The 26,135-nt window shown below is 38.9% G+C and overlaps 1 protein-coding gene across 7 annotated transcripts in view; it reads right to left on the reverse strand.

Annotated features, from left to right (window-relative positions):
- The window catches only part of LOC139934416 (uncharacterized), a 56,715-nt gene extending 32,938 nt beyond the window's left edge, over positions 1–23,777 (reverse strand). For all 7 annotated transcript variants that reach the window (XM_071928683.1, XM_071928663.1, XM_071928676.1 and 4 more), the window contains exons 1-6: positions 23,399–23,777; positions 8,212–8,342; positions 3,547–3,703; positions 2,418–2,575; positions 1,008–1,237; positions 122–532 (exon numbers count right to left, since the gene is read on the reverse strand). In XM_071928683.1, the coding sequence (XP_071784784.1) occupies positions 122–532; positions 1,008–1,237; positions 2,418–2,575; positions 3,547–3,703; positions 8,212–8,342; positions 23,399–23,608 (1,297 nt within the window). In that variant the 5' untranslated portion in view covers positions 23,609–23,777. The remainder of the gene's footprint in view (positions 1–121; positions 533–1,007; positions 1,238–2,417; positions 2,576–3,546; positions 3,704–8,211; positions 8,343–23,398) is intronic.
- Between the last annotated feature and the right edge of the window lie 2,358 nt (positions 23,778–26,135).

Raw genomic sequence — 26,135 nt, forward strand, 5'->3', positions numbered from 1 at the left:
AATGCACCTTCAGAACTGCCGAGAGTGTACCGTCTGAACTAGATAGAGCAATGGTCAACGTGTCAATACACTTTTAAAAAAGCTGAGTTTTCCCAGATTCTACTGGAATGTCTAAACTTACCACCTGTCCCAGTCCCTCCTGAGACCCCAGATCGGTAAATTGATGATCCACTAGCTGATCCACCACTAGCTGACCCACTAGCTGATCCACCACTAGCTGATCCACCACTAGCTGATCCACCACTAGCTGATCCACCACTAGCTGCTCCACCAGAGCTCCCATCAATTGATATACTTGTTGAACCTCCAGTTGAGCCCCCTTCGTTTCCCCTGACTGTCACTACAGTGGTGGATGATCCACCAGTGGATGTTGATCCACCAGATGAGCTACTAGATCCACTGGATCCACCACCGACAACAACTGTTGATCCACCAGTGGATGTTGATCCACCAGATGAACTACTGGATCCACCACCGACGACAACTGTAAATGATGAACCACTTGTGGATGTACCACTTGAACTAGATCCTCCTGTTAAATTCATCAACAATAAAATCAGCTTATGGTACTAAAAATAACAATGTAGTGGCTTCTTATATAGCGCTCATATCTGTCACTCAGTGACGCTTAAGGCACTTCAACAACATTCAGTGTTTACCTGCATAGCTCCATGTAATGGTTTACAAGGTGCTGTGGCGCATGCAGTGTGCAGCCAATCAAACCAGGAACACACAACACACACAGGACCAGCAGTTTTACACCCCATCCGAAGGGTTAGGTAATCATGGTAAAGTGTCTTGCTTAAAAGGACACAAACCCACACTCTGTGATCAGAAACATCAGGTCAGGTGCTCGTTTCCACTCGGCCATGACACGCCATGTACACAGCCACAAATTGAAAAGTCTAATATTTGGTTTAAATACTCATGACCTACATTTTTCGTAATCGTATCTTTAATCAAAACGAAAAATTGTACAAGATATGCAACTTCAATTTAAACTATACCTGTCGATACACCACTTGTTGCTGATCCTCCTCCACCCACAGTTGATCCGCCGTCGATGACAAATGTCGTTGATCCACCACTTCCAGTCGACCCATCCGCACCAGGGACGAAGCTAACCGTTGAAGTTTTGCCTTCGCTGTTGATGGTCGGCTGACCAAAGCCCTTGACGCCGAGGTTAGTGCCACCAACCTGCCAGGCCCACATACCAATCCGGGCGACGTTGGTAAAGCTGAGAGCGGGGGATGAAATAAATGCTGTCACCCTGATATCACTATAGCAATCCATTTCAACCTTGTGCCCAACGGTTATTTCATGACAGCATTCTCCCTTTCTCCCCCCCAACTCAGTTTTACCGACCTGGCCCGCAGTGATATATATACACTGAATTACCAAATATTATTGCACTGAAGGTAGTCATGTAAGCAAACAAATAACATTTATGTTCAGGTTTCTATGTTAGTTTTTGATTTAAAAAATCCTCAAACTGAAATATCTTAGAGAAAACAGTTGTTAGAGCATTTCTTGCACAGATCTTCATTTTCCCCAACTTGGAAAAGCACAAGAAGGTTTCTCAGTATTTTACAAAAAGATAACAGTACCAAATCAGGAGCCAGACATACAAATAGTGCTTAATTTTCCGTTCAAAGAGAAAAGAAAAGAAAAATGTCATCACAATAGTCAACTGCCGATCCTTTAGAGCATTGACAACACAAAGTTTCAAAACAATTTATGCAGCAAGCATTCTATTGACAAACTATCATTAACGATAAATAAAATCAACAAATTTATCAAGCATAATACTTGGCCTTTTGAAAAAAGTAGGACAATTCTAGCAAGAACAGAAGCTGACCTACGTGCACACAGTACATGTATAGGCTTTTTGTTCAGGCTACTTATGTAGTAATGGTTTGGCTGATTTTTCTGAGGGCAATTTCATCAAATTAGGTGCTTACTATAATTTTTGAGAAATGAGTAATACAATTTCACACCAAAAATGTTCGTCTCAATGAGACTATTTTAGCACCTACAAAGAACATACGCATCACTCTTGAAAACATTGCTCTGCGGTTTTCACTAATGCAGCTATAACTTCTACTGGTAAGTTACACTACAAACATCTTCATTCACAGTGAGTAGGGATTTATGTCATGGCCAAAACCTTTATCTACAAAAGATATCAAAACCCTTCATACAGGGGTTTGGGTGGTTGCGACCATGAAGAACTGTTTCAGTTGAATTGGCCATTGATTAAACCCACATGGCCGTTGACCGAAACAGTTGTTGGTTTCAATTGCCAAAACGCACCCCTGATGATCAAGGTTCTGCAAATTAAAAAAAATTTGTCAAGGTTTGGATTCTTTCCCTCATCACCTCTTTCAGCAGTCTGATTTTTGGTCGTGTCCTCTTACCTAGAGACATGACCATTGAGTGTCAGGTGGGAGCCATCTCCATTACTAAATCCAACCACGCTATAGTCGTCAGTGGCCTCTGTGTTATCATCATCGTAGATGTAAAACACAAAAGTTTGATCTCCGTCTGATGGAATGACCAACTGAAACGTCAGAACCTGAAGGGAAAACAAAGAAAGGGTCGTGAATTATTTGCAATTTCACTTCAGGGTTCCAGTTTGTGGGGCAAATTCACAAAACTGTAAGTGTCTATGTACCTTTTCCTAACACAAAACACAATGTCCATAGATTTACATTAAACTTACACAGTTTGAAGATAGTGATAGTAGAAAGCTTCCCTTGAAATTTTACTTACTGAGGTGCTGTAGTTTTTTTTTAGAAATGAATAAAACAAATAATTTTCGTCTCAGTTTTAGCATGTAGGCCTAAAAACGTATTAACCAGTTATGCTATGATTAGACTTTAATGTCATAACTGGTTAATGGAATTTTACATTCTAAAATAATGTTCGTCTCACTGGGATGAGACGAAAACTATTTTGTGACTAGTTTTACTCATTTCTCAAAAACTACAGAACCTTACTTAGTAATATTTGAAGGGAAGCTTTCTACTATCATTTTCTTCAAATCCTGTTAGTTTAATGTAAATCTGTGGACATTTTGAAAAAGTATCAAAATCCTGTAAGCTGTTAAGCAGAAAATACTGCTTGACAAATTTTTTTGCTAAGCAAAAATTGAGTGGGGCACCAGTCACAGCCTTGTAAACTTCATGTAATTTTGGCTGGTAACCTGTTTCTGTGAAGCAATACTGTTCTGCGCTTAGCAATTGTTTGTGTTTACAGGTTTTATGAAATTGAGTCCACTGCTTTGTTAACTCAAATGAATATTGTAAATATCTATTGAAACATTTTAAGGGGCACCAATGCAATGACCTGGGGCAACGAAGACACCTACCTCTGCAAAGTATCAGGTCTGTAAATGCACTAAATTTAGTTTCTCACAATTCAATAACTTTGTATCTGACTAAACTTGACACAACATCTTTCAATTTATTTACAAATGTCAGCAGGTACAAACTACTATCTTTAGAGAATAGGAATCCCAGAATTAAGATGTTTCCAATCAAGTACCTTATCTCTATTTCGATACACGAGGCTATCCCACGTCACAATCACCAGCGATGTCGGCCTGAAGTCGGGCCTACCAAAATACTGGCTGATTTCTTGAGCTGCTCTGCGTAGCGTCTCTGTCCCCAGCTCCTCCCGATAGAATACGCTGCCTCCATACCTGAGGGATGTCGAAAAAACAGGGTCAAAATCATTAAGGATGGAATGCTCAAATGATATCCAGGCTCTGGGGTTTATCGGAGGATGTAGGAGTGCTCCACACGAGAGAAGCGGAGAGTAACAGTGGATTTGGCTCTTGTATCAATCAACATACCATCGTGTTAAAGGCACTGGACACCATTGGTAATTGTCAAAGACCAGTATTCTCACTTGGTGTATCTCAACATTATATGCATAACAAGGTTGTTTTTTCTTTGATTATCCCTCAACTTCAACAACCAATCGAACTCAAATTTTCACAGGTTTGTTATTTTGTGCATTTGTTGAGATACCCAAAGTGAAAAGACTGGTCCTTAACAATTACCAAAGGTGTCCAGTCCCTTTAATGGCAACACTTGTTCAGATTCCCTTTGATTAATTTAAATAATTATTAATTAGTTTGCTTTTAGTACTTGTACCTCCGATGTTTGTCATGCACACGCCTGGTCACACAGGAATCACAACATGCAATCTCTGGTGCGTGATTTAATGTACACGTAGACTTTTGCGCAATAGCCAAAATGCGCAAAAGTGATAGCACCCTCCAGTGCCCACTCACATTAAGGAAATGAGTTTTTCAACTCCATATGATAATAGTGTAAGCCCCGAGTCCAGCTGTTGTTACCTGTTTTTATGTAATTATATGGACAAAGTTTCCATAATCTGGGAGATTTTTGTTTATATGCGAACATGGAAAGATTGTTTATTTTCAGGGAACTTTCTGCAGAATCGGGGAAGTTGGCCGCTCTGCATGTACAGTGCATAGCATTGCTAGCATCATTGGACATTGATCTATCATTTAGAGTGATATAAAAGTCTGATCTACAAAACCGGAATCAACTGATGACTTCTACAGCCGTTCTGCTACTATACTACTATACTGTTTTGTAGGAATGCAAGGAAAGAATGTGCCAATGCTTAGATGCCAGATGTTGCTGAAAAACGTGAAGAGTAAAGATGGAATGTGCCTGGCTGTGCAAATCATTACTGTAATGTGAAACTTGGTTTCACTTCGCAAAAGTCAATGTTTAAAAAGTTTTGATTATTTTTTTTCTTCGAAATTGTGGGAGGGTGGGTCAACAGAAATAACTGATAATCAAAATTCATTGTTGTCATTACAACTACTGATGTGGAGACCTTTGACCTAAAATATTTGCATCATTTGAGGTATTACTTTGTTCTCCAGTGTTTAGATTTTATTGTGAAGTAAATCAATATTTAAAAATCTAAGATTGTGGTGGGTCAAAACCATAGAGTTATATATACGAACTAGAGCGCGCACTGGCCTATATACGCGCCCCGGTATGCGAGCAGGCGGCCGTTTTCTAAGTTGACAAAACAGCTATCTCACAGCGTGTGTTTGTGCGGCCATTTTGTAAGTTGAACAAACAGCATCGCGTGAGCGTTCAATAAAAAAAACCTCAAACGTGTATTTCATATTCAACGTGCGTGCATAATGACGCGCTTGTCATCTTGCGGTCCCGTGGCGTTTGTGCACGAAGCATCACTCGTGCGCCCTCTAGTTCTTATATATAACTCTAATGTCAAAACAGTGACTATTATGAATCGCCCTATAGTGACTCTTATGAGAACACTCTCCAAGCTGACTTGTCATCTTGTGTCAGACACAAGTTAAAGGAGGTACATGTATCTTGGCCTTCTTTCCCTAAATAATTTTATGAAAAATTCCATCTTCGTCCTGTTCTAGAACTAATGTCAGGTGCATAAATATGAGTTGAGTGAAGAGGGACAACCAGGCCCTTAACAGCTTTGTCTACTACATGCATATCTTTTCATTTCTAGGTCCCAAAAGTAAAGGTACTTATTCAATTCAATTAACAGTTATGGCAGTGACTTTTTTTAGTAAAGTTTTTTCATCATGTGTGAAACCAAAAAAAATCTAGTCCAGCTGATCGAAAAAAATGAGGCGAGGCCTCCCGAATGCAATTACCAACTTGTAGGAATACGCTTAAACCGAATCTGGGCTAATAAGAGCGGTCGGTCCGCAGGCCTTTTTTTATGAGTTAGTGTTGGAGTATTTATACGCCACCCTAGGGAAACCTGACTATGTGGGGCTAGGAATGACCTCACATAGGAGTTATGTTTGCAGACCTACACAAAGCCACTGCCATGGAGCAACAACAAACCCGGCTAGACAAAGAGCCCATTTTGTTTGGTTCTACATGAAGGTGTATCTTCTATTCAACATGGTGGCCTTCACAACCAACTGCAAATATATACAACAGTTTGGCTTTGCCTGACACCCTTTTCACACTTTTGTCAAACGGCAGAAAACCTTGCACAAATTGAATGCACTGTGGTGTCCCATAGACTTTATGTATACAGTACAAGTAAAAATAACAAACATTTCAACTGAAACTTTTCTTTAAAAGCTGTAAATCTGCCTCTCTGCTTTCGACAGTCCTGCTTGCTGGCATCTGTATCCTTAAGGGACGTGTACCTCTACTACAAAGGCTTCTTTCTTCTATCATAAGCCATCGTAATACTTCATCGGAACAAGAAAATTTGCAGATAATATTCAATTCAAGGGCTGGGCTATTATTAATGACACAAAAGAGTGCGTTTTCCATTGACGGTATCCTTGGGATTAAGTTTTGACAAGAATGTTTTTGACAATTTCTCCACGGGTAGCGGTGGGTCAACATCCTTCTGATATGGCCTTCCTATTAAGGACCATTCAGAAAAACCAATGTTTCAAAATTTTGATCTTTTGCAAAATAAGTTTTGACCCACCCCCAAAATTTATATTTCTAAATATTGCTATTTCATATACCGTTCACACTGAAGAGCAAAGTACATGTACAAAACAGATGGTAAATTTGCATCGGGATAAAAAATATTACTTTTTGGTTTTTACCCATACACCAATGTGTGTTAGCACTGTATACTCAGTACTTTCCCAAGTCCTGTGAAAAAATATCACAGGCATATTTACTCAGGTGGGATTCGAACCCAAGACCCTTGCAATTCTAGAGCAGTGTCTTACCAACTAAACTACCGAGATTGCCCGGTAGCTAGAGGCAGTTTGAACAGTTCAAAGAACATGTAGTTCCTCTGAAATAAAGTCATATTCAAGAAAAACTCTTTAAAAAAAACTTATTTTAAATAATTTTCTCCTGACTCGCACAACGAAATAAGCCAACATTTTCAAAGGTTTGTCATTTCATCAAACAAATCATAAATACTGTCTGGACTACTTCACCAGCTCAACCAATCCTGTATAATATTAATTTATAGTGAGAACGACTCTGGCTAAGCTTCATGACTATAATATATTATCTGAGTGAATTGTTTGAGGAACTTCCTTGTAATAACTTTCTTAACAGAGAAATACTTTGCTTTTGAGGAACCAATATTGGATATATATTAGAAGCAATATGGCCAGCCCTATTGAACTGTGACCTCCCAAGTTGTAATTTAATTGCATTTTACTGTTGTGTGTATATTAAATATAGTAAATATCGGTACCAATCCTGAAATACAGTCAGACCAGAGAAATTGACATTCTGAAGACTTAGTTTGTTTTGATTGCCGGAGATGAATCTCAGACATGAAATGTTTTTGAATCCCTCTCTCTAAAACCACACTCCTTTGCCAAGGGAATTGTTTCTCAAAATGTTATGTACCTTAAAGGAACACGTTGCCTTGTATCGGTCGAGTTGGTCTTTGAAAAGCGTTTGTAACCGTTTGTTATAAAATGCATATGGTTAGAAAGATGTTTTACAAGTAGAATACAACGATACACACACATTTGCCTCGAAATTGTGTGGTTTTCCTCACATTTAGCCATTTATGGCAGTCAAAATTTTGACTCCCATAAATGACCGACCGTGTTTGTCGATGCGGTAAAAGGAAAACCACGCAATTTCGAGTGATACTTGTGTGGATCATTATATTCTACTTTTAAAATATCTTTCTAATAATATGCATTTTATAACAAACGGTGACATACGCTTTTTCAAAGACCAACTCGACCGATCAAAGGCAACGTGTTCCTTTAATTCAACAGCTGCAGTGCTTTGTACCACGTAAGTCTTTATTGTAGTAATGTTTAGAGTAATTACTTAAGGTATACCCTGCGTTTAAAACAGTTTATTGCTTACATTGATGGTTCACAACATGTTTGCTAGTCTTGGTTGAAGACCCTCTTATTATTAATTTCTTCCCAAGATCCATCGCCACAAGAGGGCGCGCCCGCTCTCACCATTTTATAATAGACCGCTATCATAAACATAGTCCACTAACGCACTTCTTGCTGTAATAATGGTTCATGGTTGATAGAGCCCTCTATTGGCGACTCTATCGGCGAGAGAAATCAAACAACAAGAGCACAGCTTTCTAGATTGTAAACAACAGGAGTGTCTTGAACCAAGACTACACGTTTGTCAACATGTTCACATCTGCAGGAAATATGTTTTAGCGAACTTAAAAACCATAATTACTAATTACCTTGTGTCGTAATCAGCACCAAATGGGGCTATTGTTTTGACCTGGCTGTTTTTGAGTGACGTGCCAAACCTGTATGGTGGTTGGCCAACTTCATCTACAGCACTCAACGTAAGTACACCATCTGTGTTCACCTGCAACCAAATTAAAAATGTAACGCATTAGTTCATAATGAGAACCGAAATTGGAGTATTTAAGTTAAATACATTCCAAAACCAAGATTATTTGTGTAAACATAAAAATCACATGAATGGCACAGAGGACATGGGCTCTGTTGACCTGGACTCTGCCTTGGTGCCCCGTCAACAATTTCAACTGGTCACTATCATTTTGGGGACAAGCTGGAATGAAAACATAATTTTAGGGAGCGTTATTTTCATAGCTGTATCAAACATGTCACTTGCGCCTTTGTTTTTTTATAACACCTTATTGGGTGGGGAGGGTGGGAAGGGGGCAAGAGGAAGGGAAATGGGTTTCGCCCCAATCTCTACCCTACTGGTTATGCTGGTACTGGAAGTACCATTCCAAAATTAAAATGGCCTTGCCCTCTCACAGATGAAAATCCAGTCCTATTGTCATCAACTCCATCTAAAATGGTGTGGACATTTTTATTGAAATTCATTTGACCTACTAATTGTACAAAAGTGCAAACTTGAGCTCAGTCCACTCAATCCTCCCATCACAAGAAATGTAATCATCCTCAAGAAAGTTGAACCTTGGATCACTCAGTAGATAATTGTTCAAGTCACCTTCTTTAAGTGTGTCACAGAAATGGGAAATGACATCATACATTCCTCCATGCAAGATGGGATGTCTCTTAGGGAAGGGCCCCTGATGAATAAGAAAACATGATCCTTCTGTCTGTCTGACCATAGAAGACACCACCTAGTAATAACTGGACCATCGGAAACACCTGCAGCATCACAACTACAAACTGACAACTCATTAGCCCTTTATATTAAGGCATTCAGCTTTAATGATCTCCAATTTACTCTGGTATTCAGTGTTCAATATAAGTCAAGTTATTGTTTTACTCAAGCTGACATAAAGTTAATTCGCACATCAGACCAAAAAGAACATGTGTGTGGAATTGAAGAGCTCGGTATATCACTGGACTGCTCTGGCCAGAGGCCAGTGGTTTTTAGCACCGGTCTGGCAGTCTCAGATATCCGGCGTGCTAAAAGATCCGGATTACCAAATACGGTAGTAGTATGTCATGCCATACCTGCGCACAGCAAGCGAAAATAGTCGATTTTAGTGCTGTGCTGAGTCGCCTGTTTTAATTGAGCTGTCATAGAGTCTGGTGAACGCGTGAAGCGTCTATGACAGGTTTGCGGAAAAATAAGAACATAATAAAGTATTTGAGAAGCGGAAAATGCGAAGAAGTTTCATCTGAAAGCCAGAAGAGGGTTTTGGGTTGCCCGTCGAAAAAGCACTCGTTCGAGAACAAAAGAGGTCTTGAAGATATCAAACTCACGACTGGACAAGTTTTTTTTGTTCAAATGTTGAGTTTGAATCTGATAAGACTCCTTTAATTCAGTTGAGTATTGAAAAATCAATATATATTCAAATCTTCTCTAACGGCTTGTCCAAATTAAATAGTTCAAATTAACTGCAGGTCGTACGAAGTGCAAAAGCATTTTTCTCGTTTCAATTTGGTGTTGTAAAAAAAGAAGACTTTGGCCCAGTAAACTTTTTGAGCTACAAGCCGAGGGCTTGTGGACTTTGCCCCCAAACTCATGCCCGGAGGGGTTGTGCTAATTCTCAAATTCATTTCAAGAAGTCAAAAGTCAACTTTTTGACGTTAGAATTTAGACAAGCATTGTATTTTCCAGGTGACCTCATAATGAGAGTACCAGTACCAAGGTCACACTCAACCTCACTAAAATGTGTTTTAAAATGAATGTGTGCCTGCAAGATACTCTGTTCTTTAGGGGCAAGGCATTTATTTTCCAAAAGAAATTACATGCTGTGCTTGAACATGTCACGGTGCATCTAGGCAATGACCAGGGGCATGAATGCAGTAAGCACCAGGCCTATTTCTACCTCCATGGGTTAACCTACATAGGTCCATCAATGGAGGTACATTTTCCCGCCATAGAGGTATGTTTTACCTCAATGATTAACCCATGTAAATGTAGAAACATTTTAACTCCAAGATTAACACATAACATTTAGGGTTTTTTTACCCGTTGGGTATTTTTTATTTTCAACTGCCAGTACAAAATACCTTCATAGGTTAAACATGGAGGCAAAATTAACCCACATGTGTTTACCATGGAGGTAAAATATCAGTGGTTAACCCATTTAGGTATATTTTTTCTCCATGGAGGCATATTTTTTCAATACCCCTCCATGGTTAACCTGATGTCTAGGCACACTTAATTCTCAAAATAGTGCATTTTTATGAATGATAATTCTCCCTTGAGCTGGCAAAGAGGAGAAAATCCAATACAACCTCTGCTGGATCAGAGAAAGCAAGAAATCTGGGTTGATACTTTCTCTGTGGTTGTTTTAAACACCATTCCCCAAATCTGAACCTTAAAGGGGATCAAAATATTGGTACAGTAAAGCCGTGAAATCAGGTCCCGCAGTGTTTTCATTTCCTCAAAGTGGACTCCAGCTGCACCTGCCAGCAGTTCTTGATTGGTTACCATTAACCATGGAGGATGGACCCCATGCATAAAACGCCCTACAATATAGGAACATGGTTGCTCGTAATTGGGGAATGGAACACCTCCATGCATAGACCTACATGTACAACCCAGCATGCGTGTGTAAATAAGGGGTATAGGCACTCCTAATCCAGAATGTAACCTTATATTATATTGCCATAAATCTTGCGTCAATATTGACAGAGTTTAACCGCAGAGGTTTAGATCCAGTTATAACTGGAGAATGTGCCGGAGTGTTGACCGCCTGTAGTTAGCCAATATTGTACACAGGCAATGAAATGGAAGGAAGGTTACTGCAGTACAATCTAAAACATAAAATGAAACTGTACACTCTTTGTATGTAACAAAGACCAGAAAGGAAACAGACATTGACAGCTATGGGAAGTTTTGTAAACAGGTTTTTAACACTAGAATCATTGGAGCAAACTCCAGTTGAATCCATTGATAAACAAGTAACTTTCCTTTCGTCTTTCTTGCAAAATGTAACCCTTTCTCCAGAGCAGAAACAGCGAGTTGAAACCACTGCTTCTTTTCAGAACCACCCCAACTTATGTAGAGATAGTCATAACATGGTGTTACCGCAAACCTTTCCATATCGCATTACCACCATGCAAAGTTTCAAATCCTACTAAAAATGTAACCCACTTTTCAAGGGACTCGCATTTGTATTCCACTTCAATAAACCCCAACAGACATCTCCTATAACCTGTCTAGGCCCCTAGAGGTAATATCTGTCTGTCTGTCATGGAGCTAAAGAGCATGGACCTAATGCCCAACCCCAGAGGGTGGGTGACATGGCTTGCTGTAACCACTTCTCAATCTTATCTTGAGATTGGAGTATGCCTTACAGGGGACAGTCATGCTAAGGCTACTTCACTTCATACTAGTCACTTCAAATCTGAGAGCCAGGTCATGGAGGGGGGGGGGGGGTGTGGGCTGAAAGATGAATGGAGGATTGGAAAGTACACCCAGGGTCATCTCATGCCCTTTAGAAAGAGTGAAGGGATTACAGGTCTGGACTCTTTTTTTTATACTCTGAAATACATCCAAAGTTACACTTTCATGTAAAAAGTGTGATACGATCTTCAGGTTGAAATAGTGCAGTTTAAAAAATATTTAGGTAATGGTGGTACTAGGTGGCACTTTACACTAACAGTAACGCGTTGGCACTTTACAGTATCCTGTTTCCGTAACGGTATAATGTTGGACTTTCCAGAAACGTGTTGATAATTTTCTGCTTTTCTGTGAAGTCAACCTAACCACAAACAGTTGACTTTTGGCTTGATTGCAATTGTGGTTTTAGGATGTTCCTCCTTCATGTGCGTGGTGCCAGCTTATATGTAGGGTATTGAAATGTGGTTTATGATTTGAAGTAGTAAGCCTACATGTATGACGTCATGCTATAAATTGGTACCCATCAGCTTGTACAAAATAATTTGCTGCTGGTGAGTGACCATCTGAATCATGAAGCGAAACGTATGCCATGTGGCTATGGCTGTGGCTTTAGCCACATTAACAGGCATTGAAGAATGGGAGGGACATAGCAACAAACACAGTCAGAGCCGTAGCCGCCAAATCAGATACGAACTGACAGTATAACTTATAAGCCCTGAGCCTGATTTCATAGAGCTGCTACAAAGGCAGTGGACAATATTCTTCTAATTACTCAAAATAATTATAGCATAAAACCTTACTTGGTTAAAGGATTTGGGTACTTTTTCAAAATGTCCATAGATTTACATTAAACTTACAGGGTTTGAAGATAATGATAGTGGAGAGCTTCCCTTCAAATCTTATCTACTGAGGTGCTGTAGTTTTTGAGAAATGAGTAAAACAATATCATGAAAATACGTTTGTAAATGATTAAAATAATTTTCGTCTCATGAGACGAAAACTATTTTAATGACGTTGTTTTACTCATTTCCCCCAAACTACAGCACCTCAGCACATAGTATTTTCAGGGAAGCTTTCTACTATCATTATCTTCAAACTGTGTAAGTTTAGTGTAAATCTGTGGACATTGTGTTTTTGTCCTACAAAGTACAAAAGTTACATAGACCCTTTTAAGAGCAATGGGTAGAGGTTGATAGTATAAAACAATGTGAGAAACGGCTCCCTCTGAATTGACAAGGTTTTTGAGAAAGAAGTAATTTGAGGTCTCAAAATCCACGCATCTGAAAGCACACAACATCGCGTGACAAGGGTGGTTTTTCTTTCGTAGTTATCTTGAATTTTCACAGGTTTGTTATTTCATTTGTTGAGATACACCAAGTGAGAAGACGGGTCTTTGACATTTACCAACAGTGTCCAGTGTCTTTAACAAATAAGATTTAATTCACAGAGCCCCCAAAAATGTTCCACCCTGTGAAAGAGACATACACCAGCCGTCGACTTCACAAAACTCTTCCTAACTTAAGACTAATCTTGGGACTTAGGACGAGTTCCAGCCCTGCACTTAGGCATGCAGACCTTAAGATTAATCCTAAGTTAGGACAAGTTACTCTTCCTAACTCGAGATAAGACGAGTCCTAACTCTTTGTGAAATCGCCCCCAGAGGCCAGAGCTAATACAGTTAGTGACAGTTTGTGATCAACACTCGTTCAAAAAAGTATATTATTTGAATCTTTTCCACTGTGAAAATTATTTCCTTTTTATATTTATACCCAAAATTTATACAAACAGGAAGCTGCAGCAATGCATAGACCAAGGTCTTGGCTCTGTGGTTAGACTCCAACCAGTAAGTATAAATAAAAACAGACTTAATTAAACAGACTATCAAAAGCATTAGCCATAAAGTAAACAAACACTCTCTGGCCAAGTTTGTTTTCTTTCTTTTTCTTTCTTTCGTCGCGTAGCCAAAACAATTTCTTTCCACTCAATTAGCATTTAATTGTCAGGAAATAAGCACTGAATTGTCATCAGTGCCCAAACCCTTTCCTGTCGAGGTTTCATTCTCCCGACAAACAAAGGAAACACCCCCTTCAATCTATGACCACTGTGAACTTAATAAAGTATTGATCTAAAAAACAGTTTCTTGCACACTTGACTACAGAAATGTGTGTATGACGGCATCAAATTAATCGAGTAAAATGCAATCATTTTAATAATAATAAGAATAATAATAAACGGCATTTTAAATACACTCTACTTAGACAACTAAATCACAGCACTTACAAAAAATTATTATTTAAGTATAAGAAAATAAACAAAATAAATGAAAAATCAATTGAATTAAATGAAATGTAAGCCACCTGTAATGCGATAAGTTGATCAATAATGCAATAGGTATGTTTTGATCATTTTCTTTAAAGGCAATTTTGATGGCAATACAATTTCTCACTCTTTAAATTCTTTACAAATTTGGAGACCTACTATTTGTTATTTAAATGTATGTTTGTGTAAGTGAGAAACATTAACGCCCAGTTTTTAAATTTCCACCAAAATTTGGCACACTTTTTACCAATCCTGGTTAAACCTTTGAATACAGTGAATAGGGGCATAGAGGCAATTACCTTGTTTGCCCCAACAAAGTTACAGGCCAGGCAATGTCACGTCCCACCCCAAACAGTCATGAAAGGATGAAATGAGCCTTGAGTGTTTTTAACATGTAACCCAGAAGTCCTGATTTCCAGCAATTGATAGTGTGACCAACAATTACCAACTACAATTACCAGTGACAGTTCCCCCCTTAATTAAAAAAACATTGTTCATGTCATAATCTTGCAACAACAACATCCCCCATGAGTCATGACTCATCAATAAAGCATCCAAGTCTGGGACAAACATTGTCAAGTTATTGATGGTTTCTCCATCAGGCCACAGAGGAACAAAAAAAGAACAATTTTTCTCTCTGTGCGGTATTTATCCAACAGTCTACTCAGTGCAATAACTTCCTGGAATGCTTCCATAACAGTAAGGTCTACATGCCTTCCTAAATTGTATCCCTTGAATTCCATCCTGTATGATCGACTTCGATGACCTAATAATACTGCTGATCAATACCAAGATAAACCCTCAGCTGATCAAAAAAAAAAAACTATTTCTTCCCCAACATGAATAGAACTACATTTATCACCAGAATCAGGTCAAAAGATTTCCTATCACACAATTTGTGTCAGCCTGCAATGTTCAAATCAAGGAACACTGCACCTGGAGTTATGAAGAAGAAATCTGTGCCAGCATGCATATGTACAGGCACTCTCGTTTAACGATTTCCAGTCACTCAATGCAAAGCACATGCAGCCTTTTAAATTTCCATTCAGTTGCAACCACAAAAAGTCGTAACCCGGTCCTTACGTTAGATACCCATTTGCTATACCAGTTATGGATGAAGTCACTTCACATTCTCCATGTGCAACAATAAAACAAATTCTTTATCCCTCTTTCACAAATACCACTGAGCCCAGCATTTAAAGTACATCTTCCGAAAGCACCTTATTTCAGTTCCCCTCCTGACTGGGGGTGTATTTGTGTTGCCTTTGAGAATCAGTCAAGCTCTACCTACAACAACAGTGGGCTTTTGTGCCTGCCCACCTGGCCCTCAAAATAAAAATGCTATTTAGGAAGTACATGTAGTGCAAACCGCAAAACCTTTGTGTCTTAATTGTCCAAACCCATCATCAAATTGAAGGGAAACAACCCTGAAAAATAGTCAACTTCCGGTTTTCAATTTTTGTATTCGTTCATCTGTCACAATGTTACAAAGGACAACTTGTTGTGTAGAGCAGATTTTATCCTTGGAACACGTTGTACACTTGTTGGAAACTCTTTTTTTTTTAATGTGTCAAATTGTTGAGAAAGGATCACCATTGTGACACTTTTCCCAAGACTGTCAGATTGAAACGTTACATCCAATCAACTTTGAAATTCCAACCTATATTGTTGCTGAAAGTAAGCTCATGGTGATATAACATGAACGACAGGGGTTGTGGGTTCGAATCCCAACCGAGAAGGATGGTGTGTTTTGTTTCGCTGCAAGACTTGGGGAAAGCATTGACTATACAGTGCTTATCACACATCAGTGCAGAGTAACTATGTTACACAACTAAAAACATCAACAGTAAAAACCTTTATGGGGAACTTTTATGGTTTTGACACAATGTTGGCAGATATTTATCTTGCCCTCCTGTGATTGCTTTACTTCTTTCAAGGAAATTGAAAGTTCAGAGTTTTTGATAAATCAGGAGAGAGAAAAACTTAGAAATTACACGCCTGAAATGTATTTTGTTTTTTTTAATTTCACAGAATACAGGTCTATCAATTTGTTTTCGGAACTGACACATGAACATGAAGGACATTACCATTATAAAATCAGAAGGCCTAAAACCAGAAACATCTGCTTGAATTCATGTACTTGGGGTCGACTGTAGCCATGTCCTTGGCTGTGACTGATTTGAGCATCAGTCAGAAGAACTTCACTCACCCATCAACCATCATTAATGAGAAATTGTGAAAGTAATGATGTCGAAACAGTGGGAGAACTGTGGAGACTATATTGTGATAACCATACAGGATTTAAAGACAGTGGACACTATTGGTAATTGTCAAAGACCAGTCTTCTCACTAGCAGTATCTCATCATATGCATGAAATAACAAACCTGTGAAAATTTGAGCTCAATCGGTCATCGATGTTGTGAGATAATAATGAAAGAAAAAAACACTCTTGTCACACAAAGTTGTGTGCTTTCTGATGCTTCATTTCGAGACCTCAAATTCTAAATCTGAGGTCTCAAAATCAAATTTGAGCAAAACTACTTCTTTCTCAAAAACTACGTTACTTCAGAGCTGTTCAGAGGGAGCCGTTTCTCACAATGTTTTATACTGTCAACCTATCCACATTACTCGTTACCAAGTAAGATTTTATGCTAATAATTATTTTGAGTAAATACCAATAGTGTCCACTGCCTTTAAGCTGGGGACTATGTGCTACCTGGGTACATCATGTCCACAGAGCGCTGAGCTATGTGGTCAACGACAGATGATTAAAAAGAGTGCATTAATGCAAGTATGCAACAAATGAAACAACTAATGCAATTAATGAGAAACACTTGTAACCAAGTGTATCTCTGCTGCAAATTATACCTACCGTCATTTTTTAGCAGTTTCTCCAATGAATGTGACTTCTGTTTCATGAAGCTGAAACCACCAAAGAGTGTTTTAACATGTGAATGGTATAAAACTAACAAGCTTATAAACGTAATAATAAGTCGAGTTGATAGAATTATAATAGAAGTTAAATTTGCATCGGGGAAAAATATTAATTTTGGTTTTTACTAGCACTGTATACTCAGTACTTTCCCAAGTCCTGTGATATTTTTTCACAGGATTCGGGAAAGTTCTGAGTACACAGTGCTAACACACATCTGTGTATGGGTTAAAACCCTAAATTAATATTGATAAGAACTCTTATTTTTGCACTCTAGAATTTCATACAAAAGTTGACGAAAAATGCAGGTAACAGTTTCCACACATTTTTTTATTTCAACTTGAAGGTGATTAAAAAAAAATAAGCAACAAACATCACATGAGTCGTCCATGAATCGACCACAATTATTTTGAGAAAGCTCACCTGTACCACGATATGTGCATCCCCAGTTGAAACACTTCTGGGTGGTTTCAGGTATTAAACTTAGTTACAACCATTGAACAAAGTGCTAACATGGCGGATGCCTAGTGGTGCATGTTATTGAGTTTCGGGTCTAATGGTCTTAGAAGGACACTCTGCCCATTTTACAATGCTGTTGTTATAAGCAATATTGAGGAGACAAAACAATTCACAACCCCATATATTACAGTCCTGGTGAAAACTATTCAGGGGTCGAATTTTTACTAGATCACGGGCATAAGACCAGTGATTTTAGCGTCTGGCTGGGAAACTAATGACTTGTGTTTTGCAACTGAATAATAAAAGAAACTTTAAGTCTTTGAGTCTGATAAATGCCTAAAAATAAATAATTCTACTGAGTAATGTATTTTTATCCACATAAAGACAAATGAGACAAATCTTCTCTTATGCGGTAGGGGCCTATGTCTTAGTGCTTGCTCAAATAATAATCAGGCTGAGTATGCAGAAACAGTATGTTATTGTTACACCGTTCTGGTCTGACAGTATTTTGAGCAACAAGACATGTGGTCTAGGGGATTTTTCTTCCAAATTAGAGAACTGCTAACATGTATCAAGAAAGCGTGACCTCTTTAACTCAAACAATTTCCTATTTTATAGTGGCACTGTGTTTGGATTCCCAGATAAACCCAAGAGAAAAATTCACAGACTGGTTGACCACTTCTATACTTGCAAGTCTTCATCCATTTATATCCTCAGTCCACTTATACTACCCCCAGAAAGTTTTCTTGAGTTTCTGGTCATTAACCTGTTGTACATTGAAGCATCATTTCTGCTCGGAAGGGTCCTTTTTGAATGAATTTCATGCACTCTGGTTCCTTAGAGGGCCTTCGGGAGATCAATACGACTGTAAAAGAAAAGCTTTGACTAGCTTAGGGGGATTCAATAAGTGGGGCTTGGGTATCCTCAGATTGACAAATGAATTGCGTATCGCACAAAGTGTTCACTACAACAGTTCTGCACAAGTTAATTGTAAGAGCTTGGCAAAAGAAAAAGCCCCACATTGTTGCATGAATAGAGCGAGAGAGAAGCACAGGAAATAGTGGTGAAACTAATCGATTGTGCTTCATGCCATGGTAGCGTATCACTTTAAAAAAATATTACATCACCAGTCTAAATGCAGCCTTCAAAAAAGACTCTGCTAGGGTCGAAGTGTCTGGCCATTCTGTTTGCATTTACCATGGGTCCTTTTGGTTGGTAAGCAGTTTGTAAACAACTAACAAAACCCCTCAACATATGAGTGAAAAGAAATTATCCAAATTTGTGGCTACATACCACAGCTATGGCTATGGCTCAATCCTCCCCTCATCATGCATTGAAGTAGACATCCTTAGCAACACCTTTCTATATAACAGTTGCAGTCGCCAATTCGGATGGCCTGATGTGATTGGCAGCAATGTAATTGATTTTGTGCTCTGCCAAATTATACCCTTATTCTTTTCAAACCAGTAAAGCCTGGTTCACACACGACATGCGAAAGCGATTGCAAAGCTAATTTTGGTGATGCAAACAAATCAATAAAGAGGTTTTCCACTAGCGACAAAGGAAAACAAGCATCTTCTTGATTTGGTAAAGTTTACCCCCCAAAAATGAACATAAGAAAAAAGCTGTACATGTCTCTGGTCTCACCTTATTTTAGTCAAAATTTTGTCGTCAACTCGATAAAATAAATCTCTCTTAAAAAAACACTTTAATTTTTTGATTAATACGTTTTAATCAAAGATTGATGTGTATACTTCTTGCGATCAAATAAATTAAAATTTAACTCAAACTTTGCTATTTTTGTTCGCAATTTATTGTCTGTATGAAAGCTGTATGAAAACAGATCAAATTTTGCAAAATATAAAACAATTTACGAGGATTCCAGCCAGCTTCATGTTATCAGGAGTGTGTGTTAACACTGTAGGCTTATATGGAATCCAGGATAAACTGTCTATGTCAATATTGACAAGATGATAAGATGAAGGGAATATAGACCACAGTTATTCAGATTACCCCTGTATAGAATGAAGGAGGGACAGCGGGTCCATTTTACTGTAGTTTGAATTGAAGCCATCTTTTTCTATTGGTTATGTCATGACTTAACACTTAAACCATAGAACAAGGCTTAACGGTAGAATTCTTGATAGCCTAAGCCTCCAAGCAGTGTTGAGACTGTGCTTTCTGACCTACGAGTGACCTCGATGGTCATCTTGTATTGTTAACTAACCATGCTTTCCAGGCCTTGAAATAACCCATGGCAACCACAGCTATTGCCATGGTGCCCTGTGTTTTTGCTGTGGTGCTCTGGCCGAAGTTCCAATATTTACATTTCCCGCATACAAAAGTAGTGGGCAAAATGTCAGATCTTCACATAATGACCATTCGTTATGCGTATAATACACATGACAGTGTTTTAAAGTTGGGACTAAAAAACCAGGTCTTGAATTTTTTTCTTGAAGGGGCCAAGCAATTTTCCTTTGATAATAAGGGGCACTTCTATGAGGGAAATGTAAAGATTGGCCAGGGCACGTACAGCAAAAACATGTGAAGATTTTCTAAGATAACTGACAGGCAGGTCAACATGGATGTCGTGCAAAATGTCAGTTAGAATTATTTTTGTAAAAATAAAAAATTGAAAACACAGTTTGGAATTTAATAAAAAAATAAAAAAATTAAAACTTGTGTTCTTTTAAAATAATTTGTCTGAGCCTTTGAGCATTTTGGCTAACATGCAAATTAATTTAACACATAAAGTGCATTAAATTGAATGTAACATTTTGCTGATTTCCAAACCAAGTCAAGTTGCCCCACCCACACCAACCCCTCTCCTCTGTTCCCTTAAAACTATCACATCAGGCACCAACCACAAAGTGTGACCTTAAGCTAAAATGGTTCCAGACACTTAAAAACCTCAAAGGTGTGGTTTAAAGAAAAATCTAGATGAGTTACTGTTTGCAAACACAACCCATGTACCCTGCAGAGCCAGTATTGTATCTGCTGATTTCCCATGGGTTTCAGCCCAAACAGGGCCTTCTCAGTCAGCCTGACTGCGCACCCCAAAACCCTCCCGAAGGTTGAACACATTACAGGGATAGTTCAAGCTCGAAATACCGACCATAAAAGGGCCCCATCGGCCCTAAATAATACCCCAGGGTTGGTGAACTGTATAAAAGAGACACGAAAGTGTAGTGTGGGGGAATGGATTCAATTTCAGTCATGTCTGACGGTGACCACAGGGCTTTTTCCTTTCTTTTACAGTTGGGAGAGAAGCTTCATTGGTTTTGAATTTAAGGGAAACAAAGCACAGGAAACTCTTCCTGTTTTGCCTCAGTCCTGAATCGCGAAGACTAGAATTGAATCACAGATTTGGACAAGTTTCTGTGTTCATTACAACAGGTACAGTAATGAAAAACTTTGAGGTTCCGTTTGTGTACAGGAATGTAAACAAATTTGTGTATCCTTGAAAAAGTTAAGACATAAACAAACAAAAACACAAACAAGAATAGTTTCGATATGACTCACTCATATAACCACAAATTGAACACTGAATATTCATGTCTGCCACCACAACAACCACATACAACACTCAAATGGTTACACTATGCAGGCCTGTATGCTTCGTTTTTGAAAGAGCTCGGGCACCACAGCATTTTCTCCTTGGTAAAGGGCGCAGAAGGAGGAAATTGTAAAGTTCTACTTGAGCATTTCATGGGCAGCAAGGCAACAACTGCAGCGAGACATGGAAAAAGTCACCTTCATAGCCTCCGTAAAGTATCAGACCTGCCATAGAACATTAAACTACGTTCTCAATTCCAATTTCAAAGTGGAAATGCAGAGATCATTATTTGACTGTTAAAATTCTTCTGCAAACTCATAGTGATTATTTTACAGTATGGGCGAGGTTTGAAGTCAATAAAAAACGAGCACAGTTTCAATCCAAAGGGTCTGCACCACATCTGGGGCAATACTCTACCATTAATCACAACTCTGGTTCACATGATGTAGACTCCCAAGGTCTTATCCCTAAAGGAGACTAGGAAAGGGGTTAATCTTGTTGCACAGAAAATGCCTTGAACATTCCAACAAACATTCAGCGTACTGTAATAATAAGAAAGGGTGCTTCACAGAATTCAATTTTGAGGCAGATGCAATGTTGTTGATGCCAATTCAATTTGAACGGTTTCCCATTTTAAATTTAATGCATATGGAATAGCTGTACCATTCTATCGACTATACACACTTTCAGAGGCATAACAAGTTTGTGATGTGCTTCCAGTAGTGACAGAAAACCTTGGTTGTTTAGTCTTAACAAATTGTTTAACTTTTTATTTTATTTTTTAATATCAACTTTTTATTTTTTTTAGATATCGCCTAGCCTAGTCCATTTCAAATTCAAGGTGAGGGCTAGACTCAAACTGATTTGGGATGTCCACCCAAGTTTGTCCTGTCACCAGGGGCATGTTGCCACCTACTCTGGGGCTGAAAGAGGGTTACCCCCTTCACAGTCCATATATTGGATACATTGTAGACATGGGCTTCATCCACTGTAGTAGGAGCCTTGGTAATACAGAATGCACTACCTTCCCAAGCTCAACTTGCTGACCAAAAACCAAGAATGTAACAAAACACCCACTTAACGAAAATGTTGAAACAAAAACTAACTAATAACTAGTGACAGTCTGTGTTTTGGGGGAAGGAACATCGGGAAAAACTTTTTACAGGTCATCAAGGGTAACAACAATAGTGTACCCTCATATTTCCCAAATTGCCATAATTCCTTAGCCCCATAATCATAAAAATAAAAAAAGGAGTTTTAAAACCCTCAATCAAAAAAGATTACTGAATTCATGCCGCCAAGGCCTACAAAATTGCTGTTAACACATTCTAGCTATAATAAAGTAGACATCATGGATCAACATGCACGGTGCATTACTGAATGGGTATCAGGAGCATGTACAAAATTAATGATCTTTTGCACCTTGCCCCTAAAAATCTGACCTTGTTCCAAATGGGTAAATCCATGGTATTTGCATTTGTTTCCCTTTTCAAATCTGGCTTGCGCTACATTTTTTTTCAGCTATTCTCCAGTATTGGTAAAAAAAATATTACGTGCCAGGTGCAAAAGACAATTATTATTACCAATGGATGGTATGAAACTCACACGAAGCATTGAAGTAAATGTCATTATGGCGGGGGAGCTGGGGGGGGGGGGGGGGGCTGGATGGGTGGGTGGAAGATCAAAACTAACCCAGGAGCAGGTCTTGTACAATAAACTAAAGTATCTAAACTAAGAAAAACTACTATCATTCAATCATTTGAGTGGGGCATTCCCAATTGTTTATGAAATTCAATATAATATTTCCAAAGTCTCAGTCATCACTTAAACTAAGTTTGAAAGTATACTTTGTTTGTTATGTAGGCCTACATTTGTAGGTGCGTGTGCTGACAGATGGACCAGTGTTGTGGGCCTGTGTAGCTAGTACAGAAGTTTTACCACTGCAAATGATATAATATATGGCCTATGGGTATGTCTAGTTGGCTTGATGAAATCATACATGGCCTATGGGTATGTCTAGTTGGCTTGATAGTTGTGATGACCGTAACCATCTGGGAGTGGTCACAAACCCTCCCAATACCTAACCCTCCCAATACCTAGCTCAGGTAATTTTTGCATTAAATTTGACGTTGTACAGACTCTAAACAGGCGCATGATTTTACTGATTCAGGCCTTGAATTTCTTCTTTGAGAGGGCAAGGCCATTTTTATTTTGTAATAAGCGCACTTCCATTGCAATATACTTTACAATATTCCTGAAATGAAATAACAATTTAGTGGATTATGCAAACAGAGAGAAGATCCAAAATAACTTTCTAGTTGGGTGCACAAACAGCAAAGTACAACAATACTCACGTAAACTGTGCTGTGTTTCTGTGTGAGAAACTGCAGTGGTGTACTCAGATTCAGCTCCCGTTGAACGGTGTTCCCGACCGGCAGTTCAGAGTCGCCGTTTTCCCTCCCAAAAGGGTACAAATTTTCCCTTGGAATTGCTAGAGCTCCCGCAAGAAATGACAAGGCAACAGCGACCCAGAGATGGGTGGCGGATGATGAAAAACGGTCCATTTTTTAGGCTGCACCTTACACAAGGAGCGGTAACCACTGAATGTGAAGGAAAAGTTTCTTTACGTATGCTTTGCACACACACTACCCTCTACACACGCTTACGAATTTCGTGTGGGCAAGGCACACAAGTTTCTATTTTGAGAACCACTCAAAAATGCACGCATGCATGCAGTACTTCTGGGACTAATCAATCAATGGTGGCTAAAAATGGTGGGTACCTACTCCATATTCTTCCAAAGGGACAGTTCTATATCACATATACTATCAACAATTCTGGGTAAATTATACGCTTGGATTGGATAATAATTAACAGGGTATGCTTAGAATGTCGCTTGTATTAATTATTTAAACAATGGAGATGTTGAATATTGGCTGTTCTACTTTTCTGCTGTAGCCTCCCCTAGTATTAAATGGTACGACCCAATCTAAAACTTGTCCTGAATAAAAAAGTTCACGAAACAACAGAGGGCATTGTTCTTTGGAAATGGTGCGATACGAGATGGCACCACATGCCAACCCCCATTCGTTTCTGTTCTTAATTTATCATCAGATTGTGGTGGGAACTCTCGGAGAAGGCAAATCAATTAAATTGCAGGAAATTAATAAAATGTTGTTTATTGGATGTAAACAAATTATGATGAATGATGATTGAGTGAAACAGGCAGGATGCTGTGAGAGAAGCTCCCTCACCTGATACTTTCAAAAAAAGTATACTCGACTTAAACCTGTTAAATATCAAAAGTAGAGCGCAAAAGATTGATTGCAGTATTGATCCAGATGTAATGCATCGACTCATGTTCTCAAGTACTCAATGTTTATGTCAAAAAGTCCACCTACAAAATGTGGACAAGCTTGTTTCCATAAACGGGTCTCTCTAGCTCTAGTCATCATTGGGGTCAAAACACCCCTCTTGTAGTGCTTCGAATAAATTGTATGCCTAAAAATGTTGTGCACAAAATAATTACTAGGTCATGTACGTTTACACACATTTCTTACGGATGATCATGATAGAAAACATCCCTTGAAATAATTTCGCCTGAACTATATTGTTGAGAAACTTCAAACGGTGATTTCCAGTTTAGATTTCACGTGACCGATGACCACTGGAGCTAAGATTTATTCATGTTATGTTGAGTAGGTCTACTAGACCTACTGGTCGCCGAAACAAATTAGCAATTGTTTGCCCACTGCTTAAAATAATGCCTAAGTCTAAATTTGAAATACGACCACCAGGAGGTCACTGTCTTTGCAGACACAATGACCTTAAGTTGTAAAAGTCAACTTTCGGACCATGGAATTTGACGCAGTAGAAGCAGGGCTCCACAGCATGAGCCACAGACCATCAAGGATGCCTGGCCGTGTATATTATTCCTCACACAGAAGAAAACAAATTATATGTACTACGAAATTGCCACTGTCGCAGTTCTTTTCAATGGGGGAATTTTCGTCTCTCTAAATCGATTACAAGAAGGGAGTCCTTCAACTTCAACAGAATCATGAAATGTTTTGAAGATGGCAATTCTAAAGGGCAGGGGAAAAATTGCCACAGCGACCGATATAATATTGATGGCTGTGTTTTCCCTTATAATAGAGTCAGAAACCAAAAATAATCCCTTTGTAATGTAATTAATTTTTTTGAATGATAAAATATCATTAATTTAATGCCAAATCTCCATAGGTGTAGGCCACTGGTCTATATACTGATATAGCTTAGTGGTGTTCTTTTGAATTCCCCCACCCCCATGGGGGACCGAATCTCCGGCGGACAGATTTCCCTGGGACATAGGCCCGACTTTTAACAGTTTATTTTTATCTGGAGCTACACGGACAGCGCCCTCTTTTGAAATAAACGCGTAGCTAGACGAGAATCGACTCAAGAGAGGACGCTCTCTAATCTTAATGGTCTGAATGACAGGTCACTTCAACATAGGGTGAGTTCGTTTAGCTTCCCTGGGTCGACCCCGGTGTGTGGCGGTTTTTTCCCCCAGGACGAACGTTGGTAATTATCTGCACACGTTCGTCCTGGAAAAATAAAGTGACACACACCGGGGTCGACCCGGGGAAGCTAAACGAACGCACCCATTGACAGTGATACATGTAGTTCGTTTTGCATTCACCTCCATGGCCTAGCCCTTCTATAGCATACAATCTATCTCATGGCTCAACTTGGGGATACAAATTAAATGAAATGGTCTTTATGAAACATGGAATTGTTTGCTTGATCAAAGCGAAACAGAAAACCAGATGTTGTATACTGGTAACCAAAAGGACATGAGGTATAAATGCAAAAAAAAAAGGTTTAGGTCTGACATTTCGAGCCTGTATAGATTCTTTCTCGAAGGCTGTATGGCAACACAACAAACATGCCCTGGTAATGTTCCCTACATGTTCATGTGTGTTGTGATGTCATCTTAGCCTTCGAGAAAGACTCTGCTAGGGTCGAAACGTCCGGCCATTAACTACTTTATGCATCAGATTTAAAGTAGACCTATAATATTGGACCTTTATTATTTGATCAACGATCAAC

Source organism: Asterias amurensis, chromosome 1 (genome assembly GCF_032118995.1).
Source record: "Asterias amurensis chromosome 1, ASM3211899v1".
Classification (NCBI taxonomy): Eukaryota; Metazoa; Echinodermata; class Asteroidea; order Forcipulatida; family Asteriidae; genus Asterias; species Asterias amurensis.